General features: G+C 40.2%; 2 protein-coding genes across 3 annotated transcripts in view; both read left to right on the forward strand.

The window, feature by feature from the left end:
• Nucleotides 1-1,939: 1,939 nt before the first annotated feature.
• On the forward strand, nucleotides 1,940-17,607 carry dtd1 (D-aminoacyl-tRNA deacylase 1). 2 transcript variants are annotated; one of them, XM_056372641.1, is made up of 6 exons: nucleotides 1,940-2,054; nucleotides 2,447-2,537; nucleotides 3,757-3,992; nucleotides 5,015-5,112; nucleotides 11,859-12,023; nucleotides 16,488-17,607. In XM_056372641.1, the coding sequence occupies exons 1-5, from the start codon at nucleotides 2,012-2,014 to the stop codon at nucleotides 12,012-12,014; spliced, it is 624 nt and encodes a 207-aa protein (XP_056228616.1). In that variant the 5' UTR covers nucleotides 1,940-2,011; the 3' UTR covers nucleotides 12,015-12,023; nucleotides 16,488-17,607. The 2 variants fall into 2 exon arrangements, with proteins under 2 accessions (XP_056228616.1, XP_056228617.1); XM_056372642.1 differs by having other exon boundaries at nucleotides 11,859-12,014.
• Nucleotides 17,608-20,727: 3,120 nt separating this feature from the next.
• The window catches only part of LOC130166934 (sodium/potassium/calcium exchanger 3-like), a 55,740-nt gene continuing 51,537 nt past the window's right edge, over nucleotides 20,728-24,930 (forward strand). The window contains exon 1 of the mRNA XM_056372790.1: nucleotides 20,728-21,213. Within this exon, the coding sequence (XP_056228765.1) occupies nucleotides 21,018-21,213 (196 nt within the window). The 5' untranslated portion in view covers nucleotides 20,728-21,017. The remainder of the gene's footprint in view (nucleotides 21,214-24,930) is intronic.

Raw genomic sequence — 24,930 nt, forward strand, 5'->3', positions numbered from 1 at the left:
AATTTTGAATGCAGGAGATTTACTTGTAATGGAATATTTTTATATTGTTATATTTCTTTAGTAAGGTATGGGTCTGATTACTTTCAATATCAACTAGTCATATTCATTTAGACTCTACTAACCTTCTCAGTTAGCATACAGTGTCCTCCCAACCCACTTTACCCAAATATGATATCAACAGTAACTGATACATACACTGTAAACTGTTTACTTTCCCCTCAGTGACAGAAGAAGTGGTGCAAGAGCAGGAAGATCCAGATCAAGTCGTCCACCAGACACTTCACAGCAAAACCATCCTCATCTACAAGAAAGACTTCGTCCCATACAGCACAAGGATCTACAATTTCATCAGATCATTCAGCAGTGAACCTGGGACTGGAGGCGATGAAAAGTAGCTGCCTCAGGGCAAAGGACACATGACTGGAGGTTTACTCTTGTCGAGAGTAAATCCTTATGATGAGGAAGGAATTTATGCTTTTGTTTGAAGATATTACTGTAATTTGTAAAGAAAATTCCAAGGGGTGTCTATCCAAGCTGCCTGTGTGTTTGGATGCCAATGCACTGTCACTGATGATGTTATATTAGTGAAATAATATCAAATATATTATTACAACAATATAACATGACCACCATGTAAAGTTGCCACAATGTTTAAATAAAGTTATGTTTAAACATAAGTTTAGATTCCCTTTGACTTTATTGGTATAATAAGTATCTGAGTGTCTTTATATAATTTAAGGCACTATCATGAAAGTCATAGGAGGTTGTGCTTTCAGCCTGGTGTTAGCTTAGAAAAGTTTTGGCAACAGATATCGCAGTATTCTGAATGAGGACTGATATAACAGTCTTGAAATAAATACTTCTTATGTGAAACTTTTAATTGTTTTCATAGAGTCGAAGAGATGTTTAAATTCTTTGGTTCTTTACCAACATTAAAGGTGGCTTTATTCAGTGAGCCTTTACTGAGGCAGTTAAATTCTGCCATCATTCATTTTTATCATTTACACCTGTACTTTTCCTGCTGTGACATATCATCAAAAGCATATTAGAAGCACATTTTAATATACAACAATCCAATCCAACAATCCAACACCACCATGAAGTGTCACCTCAAAATGAACAGCAGAATTGAGTCTGTATAAAAACAACACAGTGATGTCAACAAAACAGAACACCTTAAGTAGGCTAGTTATTTCATACAGGGCTATTGCATTACATCTCTTTTGTTTTTTTGGTCATCCAATAAATACCTGTAATCCCCAACTCTACAATATAGAGTGATACCCTATTATTCCCATTCTCTGCACAGTCATCATACAGGAAGTTTTCAAATATTCACATCTGGCTGTTGCTACAATAAAGATTCACTGGTGGAAGGAATGTTACTGAAGTAAAATCCCCCCAAAAAACCAAACTATCACTCTGTACTGTAAAAATAGTCCTAATCATATACTCCATTAATGAAAGCCTTGCATTCAGAATTTAACTTAAATCAAAGTATGTTCATATTGTAATCTAAAATTCAAGTTAAAAGTGACATTATAATATTTATATATATATTTTTCAAAATGATTATGACATGTATTAGCATGTAAAGAGCATTTCATTAAATTATTCAACAGAGGTGTGTGGTGATGTGTGCTAATTATGGCTATTTTATATACTGTTGGTTGGATTTAATTTACTGTGTAACAACATAGTATATGTATTTATATGCACATAAACCTTAATCTTCAAAGTTGCTATAGCTGTCAGATAAATATAGTTGGGCAAAATCTAAGAGGATAATTTAGCTTTAGGTAAAAGTAGAATTATACTCAAGTGCTACTTGAGTAAATGTACTTAGTTACTTTCAGCCACTTGGGTCTGAATGACTTGCTATAAGGAGCAGTCCTGTCCCAGCGGCCCTTCACAGGATATGTGCTGCGGCCGCTAGAGGGCGACAACGTCCCGTCCAACGCTGTGATTCCTCGGAAGTTGTGAGAGCGTGCTCCCCAACACAACCAAAACAATGAAAGCTATCGTTCAGAGGGTCACCAAGGCGACTGTGACAGGTAAGCGAAACTACCATGCTTTTGTGAATTTGATAATGTCCGGTTAGCGAGGCCAGTAGCTTTCATTTATTAAGCCCGCTGACCATACATGTTAGCTAACTTAGCGTGGTTAGCATTAGCACTCCCAGCAAAATGAACGAATTGCTAGCAACGGCCAGGCGTGTCTCTGCTAGCTGGCTGTCCCAGCTCAGACGAAACCTGTAGGTTAAGCTTCTTTCAGTAATAATGAAAGTGTCCTCTGTGTGTCAGTGTTCGTGACAGCTGAATGAGAGTCTTGACTCCTTTCTTCAGCACGCAGTCATGTCACTCAGTGTGTCACCTGTTAGTTTGGGCTTGTCATTGAATGACAGCAGCAGTTTATTCACTCATCAACGTGTCTGTGTTTCCTGCAGTGGGAGAGGAGCAGGTCAGTTCAATAGGACGAGGACTGTGTGTGCTCCTGGGTATATCTGTGGACGACACCCAGAGGGATGCTGACTACATGTGAGTGTGTGTGCGAGGGACCTTCAACACCAGATACAGCACCCTGACTAGATTAGAAATCATTGCTTAAACATTTGTGTCAGAAAAAAAATATTATTCATGATCAAAAATGTTCTTAGTAAGGTGGAGGGTGTTGCAGCAAATATCTGCACAGTACAAAGATCTATAAACACAATCTTTAAAATTGAAAATGAAACGCTTCAAGCATGCCCCAAGAATTTGCTTGCTGATTTTTATGCTGCATTGAAATGAATGGGAGGCGATGCCTGCCTGGAACGGTTGGACAAATAAATCCCAAAATCGAAAACATCCATTTAAAGCATGCAAGAAATCCATGCATGTCCACACCTTTGATTTCAACAGAAGATGTAAGGCTCAGATTTTATGGAGTAATTAGCAAATTTGTGTTTCTGTTTTAACAAGCGATCCCAGAAGTGTAATTCGACACTGTATACAAGTCTGGTATGATAACCTGGCAGCACAGTCTAAGCTGGCACATCTCATCCAGACAGCCATGAAGATCACAGGGAAAAAAGAACACCACTGTCTTCAGTCCTTATATGAGAAATCTGTGCTTAGGGAGGCACAGAAGATTCTGAATAATCCAACACACATCCTGAACCCAGAAATCGAGATACTGCTGATGGTTCTGGACGGCAAATTGTTGATTGAACAGGTTCAGGAACTTATTCATTCCTCCTTCAATCAAGATATTAAAAAAGAACAAGTATAGTTACAATACCTATATATCTGGGTTATTATCAAAACCTTTGTAGTTTTTATTCTTTTTATATCTGGTTTTATTAGAAAAACCATTGTCTTCTCTCACAATGCATTATTATACCTGGTTTTATTATTGTAATCACCGTTTTTATCACCCTGTCTCACATTCAACTTCAGAACATATTGTATAGGTTTGTAGATATTATTTATATACTTGCACACATGTGTATTATGAGTCGTTTTGTCATGAGATGCAGTCCAAAACAAGTTTCCCCTGCGGGATAATAAAGTATACCTTACCTTACCTACCATGCCTGCCTGGAGGATCGCAAATGGACTACTAATTAATGGTGTACTTTAAATGTTCAGCAATAATGGGATAAATTGCCAGTCCAGTGTGGTCACACAGATAAGTTAGTAGAGACAGAGTGGAGCACTCATTGCAGCTCAGACTCATTAGGCTGATTCCACACTGCTTTTCTCCTCGTGGTTTCAGAGTACGAAAGATCCTGAACCTCCGGCTGTTTGAAGATGAGAACGGGCGAGCATGGAGCAAAAGTGTCATGGATCGGGACTTTGAGGTGCTGTGTGTGAGCCAGTTCACCCTGCACTGTATACTGAAGGGAAACAAGCCAGACTTCCACTCAGCCATGCCTGCAGAGCTGGCCCAGCCCTTCTACAACAGCATCCTGGAGAACATGAGGAGTGCCTACAAACCAGAGCTTATCAAGGGTGGGTGAACTGATGACTGTCCTCTTTACTGTCCTCCTTTATAGTCCTACAGTCGTGTGTTCCTGCTGCTCTTGGACCTTATACCATGCAGTTTTTATATTAGATTATGTCTTGAAGAATTTTAGTATATTCAGTATGTCTATATGTATGTCATTATATATGTACTCATATAATGTCAAACCCTGGTCTGATATTAAGTAGTTGACTGCCTTTGTTGATGTCTGAGAAGATTATAGATTTTGTGAAGTCAGCGTTGGAAAACAGTTAGAATTTAAATGGTCATATGTGAAAAGTGTTGCCAGTTTAAATAAAGTCCCAGGAGGTTGGAGGACAGCGTGGCTAAAAAACACTGGGTTGTTCACAGCTACTTGTTTCCGAGCTAATTAAAAACAAAAGTGTCGAGAGTCACTATTATTGCCACTCACTTATAAGCTTGGACCAGTGCCATGTCCCCCTGCTGTTTTAATTGCCTCTATTCCCATCTCAGTGTAGGGTTATGGCAGTTTAGGGGGTGGGAGGTGTGGATTATCCGTGCTGTGACGCGGTGGCGGTGGCACTGAATTGGGTCAGTCCACCGGGGAGCAGGTGCGAAGAACACCTTGTCCCAGCAAAGGAGGCATAAGGCTTACTAATTAGCCCCCCCCCCAGAGAGGAAATATGATGATGCAGCACTTTCCCCACCGCGGCCAACGGCTTCATTGTGCAGATGGTTTCATTAATCTCGCGGACCCAGTGGAAGAAAGGAGAACATTTAAGTTGAAACTTCCTCTCCTCCTACAGCCCCCTCGTCTTTTGTCCCCAATGTCTCAAGGCTCCATGTTATCCTACATCTTTATGAAACATAGACTGACATTGGCAAACAATTTCCACTGCCTTTTTACTGCCTGTTTAATATTAGGATGTGTGTCATTTGGGATGTACTGGCCTCCTTAGATAGAGTAAACTGTTGGCTATATGTGGCAGCGATGCTAAAAGATGAAATGACTTATAAAATGTCCTTGTGTTTTGTTTTGTGTGTCTAGATGGGAAGTTTGGAGCCTACATGCAGGTCCACATACAAAACGACGGACCTGTTACCATTGAACTGACCTCACCTGCTGGTACCACAGACCCCAAACAGGTACATGACGGTTCAAGTAGTTTGACTAAATTATCTTACCTGGAGGGCAAGCTGTTTTCCTGTTCTTTTAACTGCATTTCATGGATTTCATCAGCTGGAGTCTGCTCATTGAGATGGCTCAGTTACCAGATACAATTGTAAATGGACATTTAGTCATTATTTTGTAAAGATCTGAGAAAAGCAAATGCGTTAAACAGTAATTAGTTCTCATTTATTCTGCAAAAAAAAAAAAACTTAAATTCATGCATGAAGTGTCATTCCACTTTTAAAGGAGTCATTTTATTTCTCATTTTGAACCACTAGATGGTGATATTTGCTCTTCTGTTGTGTGTACTCACTCTTGCTTCTCATGTTACATGCACAGCACTGGGTTTTAAAAAAAAGAATAATGAGTAAGAAACAAAGACAAACATTTTTGAAATTGGTATTTATATTCCTCTACTGCTGACTTCATCTGTTTGATATTTAACTAGGTGTAAGTGATACGACCCAACAGATTTTTGAGGCCAATAGCGATATTTTACAGTTAGAACAATGCAACATAAACACACAGTACATACACATTTTAATAAGAATTTCTGAAATGTGGTTATTGAAGACGTATTGACCAGGACATTTTACAGTGGGAAAAATAAATCCAGATATAACAGTAAATTTTAATTTGAGCACTTCATTGGAAATGAAATTAGTGTCAACAACCACTATAAACAACAACACAAATGCATCCAAAGTTTAAACAATAACGTAGAGATTAAAAAGGTTAAAGATGGCAATCATGTAGTATGAACATTAAAGCTGCGCAAATGAATAGTTTTTATGGATCAAAAGACTGTGTAATGTGAGAGGTGTCTCTTTGTGGCAAATCCACAGAGAAAAGTCACCAAATTCTGCCAGTCCCCTCAGCTAAAACAGTTTTTTAGCCTCTCTTAGCTCATTGTTTTGGTTCCACAGCCCATAAATTCTGTTTATAGCCACAGCAGGCAGCTGTTTTCAGAAGAAAAGCTCTGATAAACCAACTGTACACTACCTGGCCATCACCAAACAGCAAACTAACAAAGTTAGTAAAACTAGCTAAGAGCTGGTGAATATAGTGCAGCATTAGTAGCTTAAGTGCCAGATATATTTCTCAGGTTGTGGAGACTGAAACGGGGCTTAAAGGAGAGTGAGAGTTGGTCTTACATTTGTCAAGCGGCCAGAAACACGACTCCAAATGAATGCTAATGTTGTTTTGTGTCTACTGGTTGTGTAAACTGGCAACTGTTTACCATCACAGCTGTATATAATGACAATATTTCAATTTAAAAAAAAAAAAAAAATAATAATAATAATAATAATAAAAAAAAAAAAAAGAATTTAAACTTAAATTCAACCATTATTTCTGTCAATACAAGGATCTCCGCTGCATCTTGTTACTTGTCACTAATAAAATCTGTGAGTAATATCTGCCTGGCCCATTTATCGGACAGCTCTACATCTGATGACTGCACATCTCTGACATTCCCTGGAAAAACATGGCTGCATTAAACCTGAAATGAGTTTACTGGGAAGGCTGTACAATAGATCAAGTACTGAAGAAAAACTACTACAAGCTAAATGCTGAAAGGATTAGTTACTTAAATTAGTTCCTTGGGTTCTATTTGGAAATTTAAAAAAAAATTCTTAGTGCACCCAGAGAGCAACAATCACGTCTTTGCCAAGATCAGTGTTTGCCATTGTTACCTCTTCCATAGCCTTGTGGAGCGAGACTGATTCAGTGTGTTACCACTCAGACACCCCCGACAAAGCTGCAATCCCCCCCAGTTTGGTTACTCAAGTGTACCTGTGTGTGTATACAGTGTATACATTCCCTTGAATTCACTTGTATGGACTTTTGGACCCCTCTGTATGTGTGTATGCAATGTGGTGTACAGATGATTGGCACAGGCTTCACGGAGCATACTGCCGCCACTTCATGCTCACCCTCTCCTGTACCTGTCCCTGTGGGAGCTGACCAGGCTTTCTCTCAGTACGCTTATCCTGTTCCCTCTTCACTGGGATATACTGTACTGTATGCCTCATAAATCCAGGGCAGGTTTCCATGTGCTTCATTCTTTTAGGGGAAAGGATGTTTCTGTGAATAGCATATGAGTTCATTGTTGATGTCATCCTAGGTTGTGACAACTCATGATGAGCAGAGTATCAAACTTCACTGTTTTTTTAAGTACCAACCAAAAATATTTCCGTAGCACCAACCCTTGAGGACTATCAGGAACGGAAGGTTTGAATGGAGTGTGTGGTCAGATCTCTGGCCTTGTTGACTTATTCTTTGATCACAAAGTTCCTGGTTTAATGAAAAGTTTGCTAATGATGACTATTTCAATGACCGAATGGTATTTTATTGAGGAAAAGTGCTTGTATGGGTGGTTGTGTTGTGTCAACATTCAACATTATAGAAGTTTGGGTTCTCTTGTTAAAGGTAAAAGGGTTTTCTATTAAAGGTTCATAAGACATATAATGAAACAAGATTACACCTACAGCCATGCTAGTGGCTCTGTGAGGCTGCACTTTGGCACAACAGTGTATTGAGCTAAATGCTAATGTGAGAAAGCTACCGTGCTCACTGACAATGCTAACATGCTTATGTTTCCCAAGTGATTTTGAGGTGGTTTACGATGTTAAGCATGTTATCATGCTAAAGTTTTGTTATTTAGCATAAATAGAAAATACAGCTGAGAATGGTGTGAATGTCATTAGTTTCAAGGTATTTAGTCATAATCCAGAGATAACAATCAAATTTAGAATTTGTCAGTAGAGTTCATCCTATGGGGCTAGCGGAGCAGGTACAATGATAATGCATTAAATAGTTGTTGAGATACTTCAGTCTGGACTAAAGTGGTGGACAGACCGGCATTGCCGTACTTAGAGCCAAGTATTGCTCTGGTATCAGTACCAAAACTCAGCTATTGGATTTGCACTGACGTCACCATACCCAGATCTAACAGACCTTTTGTTATTTTACAAATAGTACGTTTTTATTCAGTGGTTCCTGAATATTTTCAAATCATTTCTGCCTCTAAAGGCCAAAAACATTTTTATCAACTAGTAACAACATTGGTTTCATAAGTTTCTGTAGTGCAAATGAAAAACAACTGTGCTATGACTGCTACGACTGTGTGAAAGCAAGAAAGGCAGTTTGATTAACGAGCATCACTGTTTTTCTTTTCCTCCTTATCAAACTTAACATGTTGTTTTGCTTTCTGAATAAATCTTGCTAACAGGATAACCTTGATAACCCTCCTATTATCAGGGCACAATTGTTTCCTTATTGTTGTCAAATGAATCAGATTAATAGGCCGTCATAGCAAGCCCCTTGTTGAGGACATTTTGACTTGTCATAGGAGCAAATGCACAGATGGAACCAGTAACATTAATGACGGCTCTGTTCCAGCAATGGATATAAAGAACTGCAGCAATTAATGTTATTGTTCAGCTTCACTCCATATTTTTGCGCCCCCAGTTTGGGATTCATCAATAATGAAAATGTGTCTTTTGTGACTTTCTTTTTTGTAAATTGCGTATGTATCTGCAACTGTGAAACATGTATATTGTTCTGTAGATGAAACCAGTCCACAATAATGTTTAGTTGCAGCCCTGGATACCTCTGAATAAACCACCATAAATGGTTTTCACTAGCATTGAAGAAAGCTGTACAAATCATAATATAAGTCATGGAGATAATAACACTGCCTCTCAGTAACAGAGATACACCTCTCTCAGCCTCTTGTTCCAGCTATTTGAAAGAAGTTCAAATATCCATTTTCCTGAATCAATTCTGGTCACTTCCGTCGAACCGAGCCAACATCCTTACGCTTTGGCTACAGGCCGACTTTGGCTGCTCTCCCCTTTGTGGGCTTGGCTCACTTGCCCAAAGTGAGGGATATTAAGCAGTCCTCAGAATTTTAATCTTGTCTGTTTGGGATGTTTTGCTGTGGGGGCCGAGGAGCCAAGGCCAAGGCTGAACATGAGGGATAAAAGGCCAGCCAATAGGCTAAGCTTGGCACGGGGGGGAAATGAAGCAATGGCCAAGAGACACTGTTCCTTTCTTTCCATGAATCAGGGATTTAGTCCACCGCAGGGTCAAGCGGCCAGCAAACAATGGTGTTATCCAGAGGAATGAAAATCATCCCGTTTGGATGTTCTCTTTGGGATGCTCAGCAGCTGCGGTTGATGGCAGAGGAGTCCTGAGTTTTTCTCTTTGTTCACCTGACTGTTTGTGTATTTTTTTTTTTTTTTTTTTTTTTGACCTCTGGGCTGAAACCCAACATACTCAGAAATTATGTAATGTGTTAGATCAAGATTTTATGAGGTTGTAATTCAGAGTTTTGGGTTTGTGTAGCTTTAACATTAGAATTTGAAATGTGGATTTATAGCAAGGAAAGAAACATGTGTTTCCTGTGTCCACTATGTATTTGGATGTTGAACGTATGTGTCTCCCCTGGTTTTTATGTACCAGATGTTATATCATCAACCAAGACAGCATGTTAATGGGTTCAAATGGGAATAACACTGGATTTTTTTGTGCTCTCTGAATAATGTAGTGTCTTATGCAGTGCTTTGGATTTTTAAGATGACATTTAGTTCATAAATATTTCCTCGGCAGCCATGAAAGTTTTAGCGTCTGTGTTTACAGGCCTTTTTCAGATGACTGGTAGCATACCCACTCATCACTGTTGTGGTGTTTCATGAAGCATGAAGAATACAATGAGAAAAGGAGGAGGAGCGGGTGTGATTGGAGTAGTGACTAGTCGCACTGAGTGGCATTGTGAAGGATTGTTTTGGAGTGTGTGAGAGGCAGTGCATGCAGTCACAACAATAGACTCATTGAAGTGATCATATGACAACCCAGAATAGCTGCAAATGAGGAGAGAATAGAAGTTGCCGTGTGTGTTCTCACAGACAAGTCAGATGGAGTGTTGGTCGGTGGTGCTGACATGTTTTTCCTTCTCAGTATGATTAAATATATTAATTCTCATGCATGTAGGGACCTTTGGGTGAATACTGAGCACCCTGCAAAGGTCATGATCTACAAGTCATGATGCAGCACATTCGTTTTGAGTGGCTCATCCCTCTGAGCCACCAGGAACCACGGATTCATAAGGTTTTTAATATATTTTACAAGTAAAAGAAAAAGCAAAGACTCACGCATTCGTCATTATTTAGATCTCAAAGCCCCTGAAAACTTGCTTTCAAGTCTTCAATATTTTTTTGAATCGGCAGTGATTAAGTTTAAAGTTTAGATTTTGTGGGTGCTATTTATTATGAATTAAACACTCAAAAGTCTGTTTTGTTTTTTTTGTTTTTTACTCCTGAGCCCCATTCACTTAAAACCAGTGTGAAGAGCTCAAAGAAAAACGCAACCATAGATATCTCTTAGTAAAATAAACAAATGTTCTAAGGTTGGACAAAAATTTTGGGATTGTGTAGAAGCCAGTTGTTCATAGTAAGAAGCTAATTGAGAAAATACATTTGAGGGCCTTTAAAGGTCCCATATTTTCCTCTTCTCCTGCGTTTATTTGAAGTATTGATCCACAAGAAGATATATTTATGGTTTTAAGAACCAAAAACCATCTCAATGTAGTTTTACATCTCCTCTCTCAGGCTTCTCTCTGGAGCTCTAGTAACAACAGGTCAGTGAGCCAATCAGAAGAGAGGAGGCTCTAAGCCTCTCTTTTGATTGGCTGAGTTTTCTGAGTGATTGAATAAAAATTTCACAGATTTCAAGTAAACCGAATCATGTGAGGTTGGATGGTGGGTCCAGGTGGGCGGGGCTTGGAGCATTTCTGAGAGGGGTGACTGCTTTGTTGTGACATCACAAAGTTACAGAAGACCTGACGGATGGTTTTAAGGCTCAGTTTCTGAATACAATGTGTTTCTCTGTGGACTGAGCGCTTTGATACTTTCACAGTATTAATATAGAACCTTTATGAAGCTTTACAATCAAAAAGACATGGAAATCTCACTTCACAGTATTTGGAACCTTTAATAACATTTTTTTTTAAAGCTGAATATGTTAGGAAAAGTTTTACTACAAATGTTTGCAGAAAAGACTTGAACTAGACTTCAATGTTTTGTTTAGTCATGTCATTAAAATAGCACCAAGATGATTTAATATTGTACCTCCATGAAGTTGGAGGACTTGAAAGACACCCCAGAAATGCTTGGTCCTGCACTTTTAAATAATGCAACTTGCCCTCCCTTAACTTAAAAAAGCAGATGATGATGTATGTTGTATTTCTGAGATATTTTAGTGAAGCTACAATGAAGTTAGATAGCAGAACATATTTTTGGCTCAAAAGTTAGTGGTAAATGTCAGCTTGCCACTTAGAATGAAAGAGCCCAGTCTTTTTGTAGGTTCACTATTTTGCAGAGATAACACATATAAAAGTCACAGCTGGTTCAGCCATTTTTTCTTGGAAAGAAGAAGAAAAAGATGAAATTGAATGTACACGTGGAGCACTTTAGTGTCATTCACGTGTATGGATTTTTCTTTTAACTCTTTGTTTTTCCTCTGAAGGAACCTAAATATTCGTAATGGCAATTTGAAGGCAGAATCTAAGCTTTTCTATTAATTATTCATGGCATGTGTCCTAATGATAACTGATAACTGTTTGACCTGATTACAATATGCAGTACATGTTAAGGGCACGTGAATTGAACTGAAGAATTTATTTATGACCCAGCTTTTCTCTTTCTTGTGTTTTCCTCAGCTGTCGAAACAGGAGAAGCAGCAGCAGAGGAAAGAGAAGACGCGCACCAAGGGCCCCTCAGAGTCGGGCAGGGACAAGGGCACCCTGCGTTCCCGACCCGACCCAAACGCCAGTAGTGGAGCAGAGGGTGACGTGTCTTCAGAGAGGGAGCCCTAGGTTAGCAGGGTGAGGGAGCCTAGGAGACGCACAAACACACACAAACACATGCAGTAACAGTAACACACGTTCATAAAAAAACACCAGACTGTAGGTCCCTAAAATAGTGTGTCTTTAATTTTGTAAACCTGAGGCTTGTCTTAAAGAGTGTAATTACAAACCTTGAGTCATTCACCATGTTATTAAAGTTGATATTAAGTGCAACTATAAATTAAGTTTTATTTATTCATTATTAATTATTTGCTTGCACAGTAAAGAAATACAATTACTATAAAAATATATGTACAAAAACACACCCACATATATAAAACACACTTCTACCTACATATACACAGAAATGCACAAATCCAAATGAGCTAAAGCAGGAAAGGTAGGAAGCTAAAAGCTACAAAGATCTCCTCCTGAAAACTACATATATACAGTATGTGTATATATATATATATATATATATATATATATATTATATATATATATATATTGTACTATACTTTTGTACTATAAACAGTTAAATGAATATGTTCTGGCCTGTGCAATGATTAGACTGAAATACATTGCAAGAAGATATAATTGATTTGCTGGGTGTGATTTTCTCTCTTTTTTTTCCCAATGATACCAAGAGATCTCATTGTTTTTCACAGTTTTTTTTTAGCAACAGTGAATGTGAACTTTGCACTGAGATTATACAGATATTATGTTTGATGATATTTAAGGTCAGTACAAAATACATGGTATGTTCTTTTCCATCATTTCTGCTTTAATAAATGCAAGAGAACATACTATCAGACCTGATCTACATTATGTAAATGTGTTATGGAAATTTTAGGTCTCATTTCGGTTTAATATTTGAATAAGCACCCAGGACACTTTACCATAGAAGTGACAGCAGTGGTCTTTGTAGGTCAAACCTCAGTTCAGTTCAGCAGTACTGTTGCTCTTGTAGCACAGATCAAGTTTGAATGCTGTAACATTAATGGAAATTTATCATTTTATTATTATAATAACTTATAATTATTTCCCCTTCTTAAGCAAATTGTAATAGTCACTTGTAATTTCCTACACAAAAGATAAAACAGCCTTCATCTTTAAGCTGCAGTAAGTGCACTATACTTGTTATGAACATTTGGTATCTTGTATTTTATTTTATGTAATATATAAATAAAAGCTGTATTAATTGATTTTTGAGCATTTAGTGCAACAAGATGAAAACACAATATTTACATTTTATCACCTAATAACTGAGATATGACTGTGTTCTTAAACAGCTGTGTAGACATCCAGTAGATACAGAGCAACATTAGCGTTCATTTGGAGTCGTGTTTCTGACCATCTTATGAACGTAAATTTTATATTCACTCTCCTAGCTCTGTTTTGGTCTCTACCAACTCCTGTGGGAAATATGGCTCTATTTGGCTCTATAGCTGCCAAATGCTCCTCTATGTTCACCAACTAGTGGCCAACTCTGTCTGTCTGCTGTTTGATGCTGGTTATGTAACACACAGTGGGGTTTTTGCTGGGAACAGCTGCCTGCCACTGCTAAAAATTAGGTAGACGAGAGCAGTGAGAATCAACCAAAACTGCAAAGTAGTGGGCCAGAAAACCAAAACAGTGAGATACTCCTTGAAGAGCAACACCTTTTATATTACACGTGGTCATTTTTTTATTAATATAAAAATATTGACTAGTGCAGCTTTAATAAAGCACAAAATGGTGTAAATTGTGAAGGAGTCAATCAGACCATCAGTTTTTTTTTATATTTTCCACAAGCCCAAACACCATTAATATATAAACGAAGTCAGCAAAGTTACAGATTCCATGTCTGTCTGTTTTCAGTTTTCCTCTTTTTTTATAACTGTCATTTATAAATATAAAGAGCAATAACATATTACATTTTTAAAGTTTGTTCTATCTACCAGAAACACTGAGAGATCTGAACACATTAGAGAGGAACAATGTTCAGAAAATTTAAAGCTGTGCGTCTTTGTAAGAGATTTGGAGTCTCTTGTCATGTAAAACATGGCAGCTTTAAATTTGCAGCAAGAAGCAGCTACAGTCCCCTTCAACATCTCTGTTTTCCTTTTCCTGTCTGTGCCTGCTCTCTTTGTTGTTGTTGACATTGCAGTGAAACTCGGCAACGCTCTTGAGAGACAGACCTGTTTGTTTCTCATTGTGTGGCTCATATTGCGGGGATGGGTGGGGTAGGGTGGGGGGATGGGGTGGAGGGGTTGGGGTTGCTCTTATTTGCCTTCAGTATTTGTTTACTAGTGCAAAAACAGTCAAGTTCTGGGAGAATAGAGATGGGGAGGCATTGAGTCAGCTCCCTCCGTGTCCCCTCTGCTCTCCCTGCTGAGGCTGCTGCTGCTGGCTCCTGTGGCACAGCTCCTCTCCCTGTGTGAACTCTGGCAGGCACGCACATTAACGGATACGCCGTCAAACTGGCACTATAACTGCACTTTAACAGCAGCCGTTCTTTCTGCTCCCCCGTCCTCACAGACATGTACTGTTTGTTAGTTAAAAATATGTTTAACACCATTATAAACATCTACAATTCGCCACTGAGGTGTGTTGTTATTTTTGTCTTCTTTGGTACTGCTTCGTCTGTTGTGTAACACCCCACAGACACACACACACCCTGTCCCATGTGAAACCTTCTAAGCCTGTAGTCCTATCCCAAACTCTTTTGCAGCAGGGGGCCCTGCACTGTAATCCCCAAGTGCATGTTGGGTAAATATGTGCCCCAAGACATGGAAGCTTCAGCACCTCATTACGTAAGGCCTTTTTTGTCTGACACAGAGCCAGAGCGAGGGAGATGGGAGAAAGTGGGGGACACGCGAAGAAAGGAGAAGCCGAAAAATAAGTCGCAAGTTATTTGGTTTTTCATCTGTGGGTGTGCAGCAGGGGAGTGCACACACAGCACTTCTGAAAAATGTGTGTGCTGTAGTGGTGTGGGGGGGTGGAAGAGGGAGATTTGGATGTAAGAGAGATGTCAAACAAGGGGCTTGCTTGCTGCTTGGCTTTATCACTGCATATTTAAAAGAGGGAATTGGTGTTCCTGAGGTTTTCTTTTGCATGACTTGAAAATGAGCAGTGTGTGCGCTTTTCTTCGAATCATTAATTTGTGACGGTCCTCCATTATCTCCTCTGGTCTTCCCTCCTTCTCGTCTGCAATGTTCTTATTCTGATATAAACAGTTTACAAAAAGGTTTCTGCTGTGAGCAATTTCTTACCCACGCTGAAAATTACTTTTCTAATTGTTTGCAAATTACCTGTCAGAGATGTATTAAGAGAGTAGATGTAACTTCCAGTTTAAAATTTTTATATGGCTGCTTTCACAGTGCTGTGGCTATTAATATTTAATAAAGCTCACAGTCATGTTATTTGTTTGTGCAAATCTGCCATCAAATGCTGATTCCAGTTGAAACTTTCATCACTAATAATATAATATGGTGTCACTTGTGCTGATGATCCTAAGAGAATCATCTACCGACTCTACAGTTTCACTCAGCTGTATGGACGATTAGCTTCTTTTCAACTCCTTGTTTTGGTTTTCTAGCTTATAATCACATAAAAGCCGAACCAAAAGGAGAGTGAATATTGGACTTGATGTCAAAATGTTGCCAAAAACACGCACCAAACCAATGCTAATCTTGCTCCCCATCCACTGGATGTGTCAATATAATATTTTTTGCTAACATGTTCGCCTTCAGAAGCTTATAGAGTGATAATAAGTTGATCAAGTGTTTTTAAAGTTTGCTCCACTGCCTTCAAGTGGCCCAAAAGTTAATTAATGAAACTTTAAGGTGAGACGTGTAACCTTTGAAAAAACCTTTAGCACTGGCACAGAAGCTGAGCAATGTGCTGCTCTGTGTCGGCCGAAAAAAAAACGCTTTTTAGTCACTTGAAAAAATGTCCACAGAAGACAAATAATATCAGTTGAAGGGTTCACTTCATTTTTTATATTTTCGCTGCTTTATTTTGCCGTCAAACAGCCCTTTCCTTTGGAACTTCATTTTCTCAACCGTTGAACCATATTCCTACGTTACACTACAGTGCGAACTGTATTACGCCACAGATCAGCTGTTTGAGTCAGACAGAGCTAAGTGTATAGGTGTACTGATCTGAATCTACTCCAGGTAATACACTGACTATAGATAAGTTCCTCACACAACACCACGTCAATTAACCTGAACTTTCACTTAAAGTAAAATTTTTTGTTTTCCCATTAAAGTCTATGATCAGTAACTTATTTCGGCTAATGTCAGCAGGTAGATATTGCTGTGTAATTGAATTAAATAAAATTCAATGTGCTATTATCCTGTAACTGCTGTTTTAGGCCCCAATGGCTGCCGCATAGAAAAAGTTATGCTTTAAACTTTTGAATCCTTTATCTTGTCCGTTGACATTGACACAAATCAATGATAACAAATGACAAGAGCCAGACACCAAATTGACTCTGTTTTGATTTTTCTCATGCAGTTGTCGTACCGGGGACAGTGAGCCCAGTTTCCTCAGGAAGGCCCTAATCCTCAGTGACTTACACCTGATTGTGGACTGTCCTCCTCCCTGTTTGGAAATCAGCTGGATTCTTTGCCGCAGAACATCTTCTACTTGCTGCTGTCCTTGGCCTCTCTTCTTCAGAATCAGATAGGGCCAGCTAGGTGTAATCAAAGTAGCAAAGAGGATGTGAGAGATTGAACAAGGGGTGCTTGGAAAGAGGGAGCATGGGTGATATAGGATAGAACAAAACATCAACAACACTACATTGAGTGGCCTAGTAGCTTTCTGTCTTTTTCCTACTGACTTTCAGTCCACGATTCTTTTCTCTCTCTCTATCGTCTTCCTCTCTCTACCTGTTTCACTCTCAGCCTGCTGTTCCCACTTAATCTCTGCTCAGAAACATGGCACTGACCCTGAAGCACAGCTCAGCTCCAATACCTTGACCTGCAGCACGGCAAAAGAACATCAGAACAGTGATAATGTAACAGTCTTGCCAAATTGATTGCAGCAGTGACACCTCATGATTGGTTTAGAGGTCCAACTGAAATTGCAGGTCTTCCCTTTAAATTACTTGCCGTCTAACAAAATCAATCAACAAAATTTACATTTTATAGCTAGACACAGCACAACATGTAAAAGGCCTTTAGGCTTTGAACAACAACCCACAGCTCTCTGTTAATGTGCGTTGGTTGTCGGACTTTAAATAAAATGTGTAGACCCACTTAAAGGAAATAATCGTTTCGACTGCAGGGAGAGATGGTACCATTGTGCTGACTCCAACTGTTATTGATTTTGTCGATCAAGTAACTTCAGCTTAGTGACTACGAGTCATTTTGTCTCAATTACCTGTACTTCACCTCTGTGGAGAGGAGCCAGCTGTGCGTCACTGTCACTGAACCCTTGGACCGATGTAGCTGGGCAGACTTTGGCTTCACAGAATTACATATACACCGTTTATTAAACTGTTATCCCTATTATTATTATTATTATTATTATTATTATTATTATCATTATTATTAATAAAGTGTCCTGCCGTCATTTAATGACAGATCTGAATGTACATTTTGTTACTTTATAAAGACGTCAGTAGAAAACTTGAGCCATGCAGCGTTTGTGAGTGTTTTTCCACCGTTTATTCTGCTTGTTTTATGTCATGCAAAAGCAAAGATGCTTGTCCTTATTTCTCCTCTCAGCATCACCACCTGGCCCGTCTATACTGTCCCAACTTTAGCTCTTTTTTTTTTTTTTTTTTTAGTTCAAGCAAGCTATTCCTAGCCAACCATAGTGTATAGTACCCCCCTCTTCCTCTCTCTTCTTCAAATGGTGCTGAGGCGAGGTTTCTCCATGTTGTGGTGGAGAGCAGCATGAAAGGCAGAGGAGCTGCTGTAGCCCGGACTGGGGAGCTCTTGGAGAGGGAAGATGTGACCCAGATACGTCTGCTAGCTAGCTAGCCTGCCTTAGTAGCGCTTCAAAATTGGGCTAGAGTTGCAGCTCTCCTCTGCAATGACTGCATTGTGATCCCAATACTGGACAGGTTTTACAGTGAGAGGAGGAAGGAGTCTGTGGGGCCCTGGATTATTGATGTATTGTACCAAACATCTGAGAGGACTGCAATTGATCAAAGCTGTAAAGGGGTGAGAACGGGGAGTGTTGAGTGGGGCAGATGTTGAAGGTTTGTCTGTCTATGGAAGCATCTGTGTGTTTCAAAGCAAACATGGCTGTTTGTGTGTTTTTGTGTGGATACCCTGAGCTGCAGGGCAGGGCAGCAGGAGTGGGCGCGGTGTCAGTCGGACATGGGAAAGTGGGTTAAATTCCAGGAATTCTCTTACATCTGAAGCCATACTGTTTCTGGTTGTCTTCTCTACAACTTATCTTACATCTTGTGTGTGTGTGAGAGTCCTTTGCCAAGCCCACTGGCTATGGAAAAACAATTTAACTGGATTTAATTTGTTGCCCCCCTCCTCCTTCCTCTTCCCTCCTTCCCCTCAGGTTTTTTTTTTCTTTTGTGTGCCTCTGAGAGGTTGGAAATTCATCTTGTTTAGTAACTTCATGCCCAGTCCGAGCTTGCTTTGCAAGTTAGACAGGCCAGGTTTCATGGCAGCTTTAAGGCCCCCATGGTCATGTGTGGATTGCTGCTGGAGTTTGCTTTCTATATGTGAAGCTAAAAAAAATTAAGTGTTGTGCTCATTTGATTTGGAAAAAGTTTTATTTGGACACATAAAGTTGGATTATTTTTCTTCAAAAATGTGATGGGCAGCTGTCTGCCACATCTCTTGTTTCCATTCCCCGCATTCCTTGTCTTCTGTTTGATCTGCCTTAGTCCCATACTCCAAAGGGTTAAAAAGGCACAATGAAACCAGTTGCCTAGAGCCCTGACCACTTTTTCCATTCTTGCTGGAAAGTTTCCAGTGCTATTTATATGAAACCTCAGGCCCAACAATCAAGAAACCCACTTGGCCAAGATAAAGTATTTCCCATTATCCTAAAGTTTTGTTTCACTGAAATCGTTGTGTACAAAACTTCAGGAATGGCAGACACACACACACACACACACACACACACACACACACACACACAGGAATCTGTGGTGGTTCTCTGTTTTCTGAACACACACATGCACTGAGTGAGTAGACGACACATTTTAACAGGTACAAGTGAAATCAATCCATATGACTGCTGTTGTGTAATCAAAGAACATACTACAGTAAATGTAATGTTTCCCGGCCCTGGTGGATGATTTACTGCAGTCATTGTTCTAAACCTTAGTTTAGACCAAAATAATGTGATGTCTTTAACCATGTTCAGAGGGAAGGGGATCCACTTTTGGGTGGGATAATTGACATATTTAGAGTGATAATATTATTACTGTTATTATTTGTAGAAGTAGTACTTCGCCTGGGAGACATCACTGCTGTGTTTGGCTGCTGTCCACAGGGTTTGTCTATGTATGATTGGGAGAGTGGTATTAATCCAAAGCATGACTAAGGTTATTAGAAAACCAATGCAGCTTAACAAACAAAATGTGATATTATTTTTGAGTGGCACAATTTTCCTTCAAGTGCAAGCTGGTGTGTTATCACTAAAAGAAACTCCCAGAAGAGGGCAGTGCAAAGCACATCCCCACAAACAGCTTCCAATTTTCATTTCCCCTTTACTTACAATTTGATTCCAACACACTTTATTTTATTCAGCTTTTACGTCAAATAAGTGGTATTATCAAAATATAGTTTAAGAGCCTGATCAAAACAGACCAGATGTATCAATGAATGTCTGTTCCCAAGTCAAAAAAGGAGAATTAAGTATTTTTGTGCTTATTCTATTGCAATTATTTTTCATGCGTTTTGGGTATAAGGTGTGTACTTACCTGTCTGACTAAAGTGCGTTATTTTACTATTAGTAAATTTCCAACTAAAACAAAAGTGCACATACCTGTTCTTAGAGTATTCTAACACTGTTTTCTGAAAACCTTCACATTTAATAAAAATAATTTGATCCAGGGAAGGCACAGTTTCTCAGAGGTGGACATGTGTTTATAAGGGCCTTACACAAAGCTTTCCTACGTTCTGTGGCACAAATCCTCATAATGGAACCAGTCTATGTGTTTTACATTCAGCAACTATTATAACCACTGGACTTTCACTGCTCTATTTTCAAATACACTGTATGTACTTTTACATGTGTACTTTTTTGATTTAATGCCCAGCAAATTGACTCCTTAAATATAATTAGAAAATACCACATATTAAAGATGCACTAATCATTTTTCTTGTAAATTTAAGTGAAAGGTGTTGCTCACCTCACCTCACTCTGCAGCCCCCCTCAGGCCTAGAGAGCATTTTAGCTTCTTTCAGCTCATTGTTCTGGTTTTAGGGCAGCAACTGAATTGTTTTGGTTTTGGCTCTCATCCACCTTGTTTCCAGATGAAAATCAGGTGATGCAGCTTTAATGACTGTCAATCTTAAGAATAATGAATAAAAAAACAAAACGAAAGTACATAATAGATTAAATGTCATATGGGTGAAAATTTCCTCGTACAAATATTGATCACGCATATAAGAAACTTATTTTTCCAATGAAATTATACAAATTTTTGACCTGGGTTTCACTTTGTCATTTTGTGTGTATGTGTGTTTGTGTGTGTGCGCGCGCGCGCCCACGCACGCACCCACCCACCCCCCACCCCCTTTCTCTCTCTCTCTCTCTCTCTGTGTCTCGCTGCCTCAACACTCAGCAGACGGACGCATCCGTCCTCTGCCGTACTACTTCCAAAACCACATTTCACCATGACACAAGAAGACAACCCCAGCTCAGCCTGACGCGCGCAGTGTTTGCCAAACAGCCTTCACAGCATCCCAGCAGCACCAATTTCCAACTTTTTTTTTTCTTTAATCATTCCCCCCTGCTCCCTTGAAACCCCTCCCCTGTACTTTTTCATCCGTTCCCGGGAGATAAGTCAGTTCCCTGGAAAGGAGGTTGATCGCTTTTTTTTCCTCCTCTTCGGGGATCAGCATGGATGTGGCAGCGGTAGAGGGGATGTCTCTGCCGGGTATCCGACTCCGGAATCGGCCGACGCAAGTGATGCCGAACCAGAAAAAGGTCAAAGCGAGGCGGAAAAGGCGAAAGGAGTTGGTTTTAATCCAGATATGCTTGTTTGGCGGCTTGCTGCTGGTCGTGAAGGGGCTTTCCTACTTAGCGGAAAATTCAGGTGAGGATTTATCCGCTTTTTCAGCTCCCGCAAGGAGCGCTGGGATGCCGGTGAAGCAGAGCTGCATTCCCCAGCAGTTAGCCTGTTTCACTACTGTTCCTCTGCCACTAACATTTCTTCACAGTTAATTGATATGATTTTGTTCCTTCTCGGTCACAAATATACAACTGTAATGTAAATTAGTGCAGACAGCTGCATTGTGACAAACAGCATCTCCCTGTTATCACTTGTACTTAATGCTACTCTTAATATTCCTACCTGGACATATAGTGTGCATCACTTACTCAGTTTCTAATTGATCTGCATGGTTGTAAAATGTGACATGGTGTCTTTGCCTGTTCTTATAGGAAAAGTTTTGCTCTGCTGCGTTTATGTTCTAACTGAACTCGACAGTTTTTCTGAGCTCATCTTCCCATACATAAGAATAACCCAGAAAAGTGTGTGTCTCATACCATTTGCTGGAATAAGACTGAAACCTTTGCATTTTGCTATTCTGTTAAAAGGGGCATGAACCAAATACTTAAAGAGACTGGTGTCCTTTTAGAGTTCGCTTTTGCCTCAACTTGACATGACAAAAAATTGGGGCAAATGCCAAGGCGCCACTGCAGTCATACAGGTACATAGGTACACAGTAGGTTATAATGGGAATTCATCTGAGCTTTAACTATGGGGAAGTATTCTGGGCTGGGGGATGCAGAGGCTCTTGCATGTTCAGGTGTTTTAGCTGCAGAGCGGTGAAATCAGGGCAATGAGTCCCAGGGTATAGGCCTACACCTCTCCCAAGTTACTGCAAATGGTTACGCAGTGTTCCTCTCCCTCTCTCTGACTTCACTCCACAGCCGTGCTGACATGCATGTTAAATGACTGCCGAAGCATCAAAATGCTAATGAGACCCTGATAATAAATAAGTGCATACTTCCTAACAGCAAACATATGCACCACTTGACTTGATGTCTGCGTGTTCCTCTTGTTCTCTTTGTACCTCTCATTGACTGTGCCCCCAACACTCCACTTGATTACTGAGTCAGCATCAGCTAAAGTGAGAGGTATTTATCACTTCCCATGGACAGAAGGCCTGCATGAATATTCATACACTCATGATTTGTGCATCATCAGTGCGACTCATTCCCCCCCCCCCCTTTCCTCCCCGCTTCCTTTCCTGGTTGCATGGAAATGCAACAGTGCTGCTCTCCGCATGTGTTCAAAATTAGAGGCGGACGAGAAATGACACTGGGACATTTAATGCATTTCCCTTGTCCCCATTGTGTTCTTGTTAACTCTTTGTCAGCTTGCCGCAGTATCAATTAGAGTTGATTATTTATGATGCGCTTAATGAAGTTCTGCTAAATTGAGCTTGGTGTTGTGGAGCTGGAAGCGGAGCACTCAACACCTCCTCACCGTGGCACATTAATCATTCCCAAACTCGTCTTCTCCTCTCTGTGTACAAGATAGCGAGAACATAGAAGGTACAGCGCCGGCACGCATACCTCGCTGCTGGTGTAGCTGCTGTGTGTGGTGTAATGAAGGTGAGGCCAGGTGAAAAGTTCAGCCATGCCCTGAGGGCTATTGAATAACTGGGCTTTTTAATTCTATTTGAATCCCTCTCTTAGGCCAGACTTGTAGTTGGCAGGGTGGAAAGGGCAGAGTGCTCCTGCTGAGCTCTCTGAAGTATGAAATGAATTCATTGGTGTTGCTGCTGTCTTGAAGAATGTGCAGATGTAGCCACAGTGGGAGCCTCACGTTGAGTGCTGCACTGTTGCTGTACCCCCCCAAGAGGATTTTGTTTTGGAAAATCATGAAATTCCCCTTCAATGTATGAATTGGGGGGGGGGGGGAGTTACCAAACTGACACATCTGTGGTGCACTCCTCCAGCTGTTCACTACCCTACCATTACATAAAGAATCAAACTTTAATGTGACAGAGAGCACAATCCTGGTCATTAAAAATAAAACAAATTGCTTGACATGCACTTTGCTACCTGCAGCATTTGAAAGACACAAACTTGTAACTTATACATAGAAACTAAAAAGGCCCAGCTTTACTGTTGCACCGAAGAGGTCTTCTGCATAAGGACTTGGTATTGAATATCCTTGCTTAGTACTTGTTTGATATTGACTAAAATATGTCCTATTATTGTTAAGCATCAAAAGTTGTCATTGCGTGCTTGCTGAGATTCATCCTCTAATTAGCAAGTTTAGGCTGTCAAAGGTGAAAGTTGACCGATGTGTGAGACATGTGATGAAATCCTTGATAGTAAATGAATAATGGTGGTCTTGGTTTGTACTTTTGCCAGTGGTCAATATAGAGCTTTGACAGCCTGCGTTAAAATGAACAAACATACAATACTTAAACACATAACAAAAGCATAATAATCCGAAGGGCAGTAGAATCAGTAGTGAGGATTTGCATGAGAGTGGACCAAGTGTTGTAACTGCATGAAAACAAGATGAAACAAAGGAACTAATGAGGGGCTAAAACAACATAACTAGGTCCAGGTGATACCAGTCAGTCCCTGCCCCACCTGAAATACAGGCAGACAAAACCAGGTTGACAGAAAAGGGCAGGGGTCCTCACTTCCCTTAAGCCCCCCCCCCCCCCCCCCCCCCCCCACACACACACACACACACACACGCCTTACACACCCCCATCCATAGAAAAAGGTCCCAGAGGGATCCCCACAGTACCACAATTCACAACATCTGTACAACACAATTAAAAACAGTTCACACCTCAGCAACTGGATCCTGGAAGCAAATTAAGAGAGCGAGAGACAGAGCAAAACAAACTGATACCAGTGGGAACCATGATTTAACATAGCAACTTCCCTCCCCACTGATGCATGGGAAAAAGCGTCTGACACTAACCTAATGTCTAAAGGCCTTGGAACAACAAAGACCAGGGCATCAGCCTGTGGTTGGCATAGCGTAACAAGTTCAAGAAAAGGGGTTAAGGTCTGTATGGACCACCACTTGTCTACCCCCTGTGCCAATGTAAACCTCAACAACTGCAGGACCAAATCAGAACCGAACGCCAACCAACTCCTCAATAACTGAATAATTCAGCTGATAGGAAAACAGATCCTCACCACCTTCCATCCTCACCTTCCTGCAAGAAAACTGCGCCAGCTCCCACGTTACTGTCCTCCGCCTGGAGGTTGAACGGATCATCCAGATGTGGTGCAGCCAGAACAGGAGCAATGTTATTTTTCAGCATATATTCTTCTCAAGCGTAAAATGTCTTACAGTTTTTCAGATGACACCTTGTAAAAACACTGGTGAATCGGTTTCCATAGCATCAATATCAGTTTCCTGTTCTTGTCTCAACGTTTCCAAAGCAATCTGCTTGGTCTCAAGTCAGTCCAGCAGTCGCCCCAGGGGTCCCAACTGGACCCAAACCTGAGCTCGGCTCCTCAATCAAAACCTCTTTGATCACCAAACCCGGTGCCAAAACAGCCATAATGTCAGCCTCACAGCTGCGGACACGAACATCTATCCAATAATGTTCACTTATTTTGAACAGTTGCTCTTTGGTGCATTTATCTAACAATCCCCGTGAGGGAGCATCAACAAAACCGAAGATTGAGGCCATAACAACAACTGGGTTACACAAAGGAGCTGAGGAGAGAACAGCATTAACTGCACAGGCGCATACAAAAGGAGGCAAACAATGGACCCAACATAATGCAGTGTTAACCACCCCAAACACACACGATGCAA

Source organism: Seriola aureovittata, chromosome 3, assembly GCF_021018895.1.
Source record: "Seriola aureovittata isolate HTS-2021-v1 ecotype China chromosome 3, ASM2101889v1, whole genome shotgun sequence".
In the NCBI taxonomy this organism is placed as follows: Eukaryota; Metazoa; Chordata; class Actinopteri; order Carangiformes; family Carangidae; genus Seriola; species Seriola aureovittata.